This window comes from Tinamus guttatus, unplaced genomic scaffold (assembly GCF_059628265.1).
Source record: "Tinamus guttatus ecotype Peru unplaced genomic scaffold, ASM5962826v1 Tinamus_guttatus_pri_ptg000643l, whole genome shotgun sequence".
Lineage (NCBI taxonomy): Eukaryota > Metazoa > Chordata > Aves > Tinamiformes > Tinamidae > Tinamus > Tinamus guttatus.
The window spans coordinates 557,622-561,742 of record NW_028289177.1 but is presented as its reverse complement, the minus strand read 5'-3'; the positions used below and the strand labels follow the sequence as shown (position 1 = coordinate 561,742).

The 4,121-nt window shown below is 69.8% G+C and overlaps 1 protein-coding gene across 1 annotated transcript; it reads right to left on the bottom strand.

Moving 5' to 3' along the window:
* Nucleotides 1-1,759: 1,759 nt before the first annotated feature.
* Nucleotides 1,760-3,518, bottom strand: GDF1 (growth differentiation factor 1). Its single transcript, XM_010214738.2, has 2 exons — nt 3,210-3,518; nt 1,760-2,570 (listed from the first exon to the last, which is right to left on the bottom strand). The coding sequence occupies exons 1-2, from the start codon at nt 3,493-3,495 to the stop codon at nt 1,777-1,779; spliced, it is 1,080 nt and encodes a 359-aa protein (XP_010213040.2). The 5' UTR covers nt 3,496-3,518; the 3' UTR covers nt 1,760-1,776.
* Nucleotides 3,519-4,121: the final 603 nt, after the last annotated feature.

The window sequence follows — 4,121 nt, the reverse complement described above, 5'->3', positions numbered from 1 at the left end:
TCTGTGGCCTCGTGAGCTGCAGGGGCGGCCTGGACGGGCTCCCTGCAAACTCTGATCCTGCCTTTGCCCTTTGTCGGGTGGTACCTGGGCCCGAGGTCCCTCTGTGCGGCCCAAAGGGGCCTTCAAGCTCGGCTGCTGCAGCCAGTGCTGGGCTACGGGGCTGCTTTTGGCACTAGCCCGCGGGCCCGGGGAGCAGTAAGGAGCGCGGGAGGGTTCAGGCTGCTGCTGCCTTTGATTTGATGCTGGCCAAAGCTGCTCTCCTGGCCTAGCTCGTTGTCCCCTGTAAGCGGAGGGGACAGTGACCCCTGTGCTCCCCCCACACCCCTTCCTGCTCGTGGGCCGGAGGGCAGGTCCCGTCTCCGCGAATCCAGCGCTCCCGGCTCCTCCGTGCCCCGGGAACGCGCTCGGCCGCCCCGGGGCTCTGCATCAGCCCTCGGGTACCGGGGCCGCCCCCGTGTCGCCCCCCGGCCCCAGCTCGGGACGGGAAGGTGGAAGGAACCAGGTGGCTCCGCAGCTGCTGCCGCTCCCAGGGATCCTGGGCTGCAGCCCCGGGATTCAGGAGCTGCTGGCGGGTCCCCAGCGCCAGCCCAGGTGCGAGCGTGGCCCTGGGCTGGGGAACCGCCACCAGCTGCAGGCTCGACCTTGGGGCTGAAAAAATACCCAAAAAAAGGAAAAGTCAACAAGATCCACAAAAGAGTAATACCTACGAGCGGCCCTGCGGAGCTGCAGAGCCCCGTGAACGCAGTGTCACGGGTCCAGCTGCCGCAGGGCGCCCCGGGCCTGGCCGCGTCGCGACCGAGGGACGGGGACCCCCACGGCCCCGGCGGCGCAGGAGGGAGACGGGTGTCACCGCGCACGGGGGTGAGCGCAGGCCGCGTCCCCGGCAGCGCACGGGCCCCCGCGAGCATCGTCCCTGTCCCAGCGCGGCCCCCCGGCGGCAGGAGCAGCAGGGCTGAGCCAGAAAGCGGAGCGGGCTGCAAGCGGGCTGCAAGCGGGCCATGGAGCAGGCTGCAACCAGGCCATGGAGCAGGTCACAACCAGGCTGCAACTGGGCTGCAACTAGGCCGTGGAGCAGGCCACAACCGGGCCATGGAGCAGGCCGCAACCGGGCTGCAACCGGGCCATGGAGCAGGCTGCAACTGGGCCGCAGAGCAGGTCACAGCCAGGCTGCAACCGGGCCATGGAGCAGGCCACAACCGGGCCATGGAGCAGGTCAGAACCAGGCTGCAACTAGGCCGTGGAGCAGGCTGCAACCAGGCCACAGAGCAGGCCGCAACCAGGCCGCAACTAGGCCGTGGAGCAGGCCACAACCAGGCTGCAACTGGGCTGCAACCAGGCCATGGAGCAGGCCGCAACTGGGCCGCAGAGCAGGCCGCAACCGGGCCGTGAAGCAGGTCACAACCAGGCCATGGAGCAGGCCACAACCAGGATGTGGAGTAGGCCACAACCAGGCTGCAACCGGGCCGTGGGGCCTTGCTCCCCGCAGCGGCGCGGGTCGGGGCTCGCAAAGCGCTGCCGCCGTCGCCTCCGCGGCAGCCGCCTTGGTCATAACCCCGACACGGCCGCGCTGGCCACGGCCTCCAGCCCCCATGGACCGAGCGATGGCGGGAGGGACGCCCCAGTGCTGCGGGTGCAGGGGGCAGCGTGGAGACGGGGGGATCCGCACGGGGAGCAGAGTCCCTGGAGAGCAGCGCGGAGGGGACACAGCACGGTGGGGTTTATTCCATTGGCGTTCCGCACCGACCTGGCCCCTCACACGGACGCCCCGAGCCTCCGCTAGCGGCAGCCGCACTCGTCCACCACCATGTCCTCGTAGTGCCGCAGCACCACGTTGTCGTTGTTGTCGTAGTAGAGGATGGAGATGGGCGAGAGGCGGACGGGGACGCAGCAGGGCTGCGGGGTGCCCTCGGGGTCCAGCGAGTGCACCATGGTCTGCAGGATGGCGTGGTTGGTGCTGTTGAGCTCCGCGGTCAGCGGGAAGGGGCACTCGCCCAGGCAGTAGTTGGCCAGGTAGCCCTGGGGCGCGATGATCCAGTTCTCCCAGCCCACGTCGCTGAAGCTGATGTAGAGGCGCCGGGGCTTGCACAGGCTGCTCGGCGTCACCGGGGCGGGCGCCGCGCCGCGCCGGCTCCTCGCGGGGCGCCCGCACGGCCGCCGCGCCAGGCTCACCACGAGCAGCGACGCATCCACGAAGGCATCGCAGGGGCCCGGCCGCCCCCCGGCGCCGCCGCCCGCCGCCATCTCCAGCATCAGGCCCAGGTTCTTGCTGGGCGTTCGCCACTCGCGGGCCACCGCGCTGAGGTTGAAGAGCAGCGACTTGTGCAGCTGCGCCAGGGACTGCTGCAGCAGCAGCGCCCGGGCGGGCCGCGGGCCCTCGCGCAGCGCCAGCGCGGTGCTGCGGGACAGCCGCAGCTGCAGCGCGGCGCCCCGGCCCGGCGCGGGGTACGCGTTGTGGCTGAACCGCAGCTCCAGCTGCGCCATGGTCAGGCGCTCGCCCTCCTCCAGCGCGGAGAGGTTGAAGAAGAGCCGCTTCTGCAGGCAGAGCTCGGGCGCGCGGGGAACAAAGTGCCCTGATGGGGAAGGGAAAAGAGAGGCGGAGGTGCCGGAGCCGCGCACGGAGCGGGAACAACCCGCAGGGCCCGGCTGGAGGACGGCGGGACCGGCCGGAGCAGCCACGGGAGCCGCTGGCTGCGGTGCAGGGGGGGCTGCGAGTGCCCACGGGCCCCACTGCTCTGCTGGGCTCTAACCCGCTCCCCAAAACATCGTTCCCAGGACAGGGAGGTGCTGTGGGGGGACCGAGGGCAAAGAGCAGCAAACTGAAACAAGGGGGAGCCGCCCTTCGGAGCCAGCCCTCGAGTTCCTTCGGACACAACAAAACACGAGCGGGGTGAGCCCGGCCGTGACTCGAGACACGGGGGGCACTGAGCAAACAGGACCCCTATTACCGGGGACAGCTTAGAGATGCCGCCGGCTGGAAGGGCTGCTTGGAAGAGGACCCAAAGGACCAGGAGGGGCCCAGGTGAGCAGCCCCCCCCGTCCCTGTGCCAAGCCGGGGCCCAGGAGGTCCCGGTTCTCCTCACTCCAAGGGCTGGAGGTAACAGAGCAGCAGCAGCTATTGGGGACCCCCCCCAGCTTCGCTCCTCCTGCCACCCCGCGGACGGGAAACGAGGGGCTGCCAGGGCAGGACCAGGGCCATGGCATTGCCGTACCTTGGTCAGTGAAGACGCGGATGATGTTGCCAGGGACATTGAATTCCTCCACCCTACACGCATCCTCCGGGCCGCCGCTGCTCGAAGGGGCCGTCCTTCTCCTCTGGAAGATCCTCCAGAGCACGGACGGCACCGGCCCGGGGCGTTTGGGGCTGGGCTTGGCGCTCAGACCCAGCGATTTCAGCAGCAGACGCTCCTGCGGACTCAGCTCCGTGGCCAGGAGGGCACCGAGGAGAGAGCAGGCCAGGGCGGCGCGGACGGCGGCGCGGACGGAGCGGGGCCGCATCGCTCCGCTCCCCTCCGCACACAAAGAGCAGGGCCGCGCTGGGGACCGGACACTCGGAGGACACTCGGAGGATGGAGGCCAGGCCGGGGGTGTTGATTGCCTGATTGGAGCCTTTGATCAGGTTAGTGCTCAATTAGCACAGAGGGATTCCCAGGATTGGGCCGGGGGTGCGAACTGCCCTTCCAGGCGCCCGTTAACCCTTTGAGGCCGCGGAGGGCAGGTCCCCTCCTCCTGCCGAGCTCTCCCTGTCTCCAGCATCTCCACTGAGGTCCAACGCTGGGAAAAAGGCGGCTCCTTCCCTCCCCTTTGCAGAGCCGCCAGCAAGCTGGGCCCACGGGGACGTCGTGCATGTGTCACCGAGATGGTGAGCGGCCTCGCGGCGCTTCCATCCTGCTCTTCGTGCCCGGCCTCGGACACTCCTCCTGGCGCTGTCGCCTTCCAGCTCGTCCCGTCTCCAAACGCTGCTCTCCAGCTCCGTCCCACGTGTCCCATCCCGCCCGGGGCAGCAAGGCCGGCGGTGGCACCGACGCACACGGGCTGGGCGGGCAGTGCAGGTACCCGCGGACACAGCGAGGGGCTGCTGGCCCCAACCCCACCAAAATGCCTCCCACGGCACCAAAAGAGCG

Coding starts and splice junctions, on each gene's coding strand:
- GDF1 (XM_010214738.2), bottom strand. CDS start 3,495: ATGCGGCCCCGCTCCGTCCGCGCCGCCGTCCGCGCCGCCCTGGCCTGC. Junction 2,571..3,209: donor CCGCGTCTTCACTGACCAAG/GTACGGCAATGC, acceptor CTTCCCCATCAG/GGCACTTTGTTCCCCGCGCG.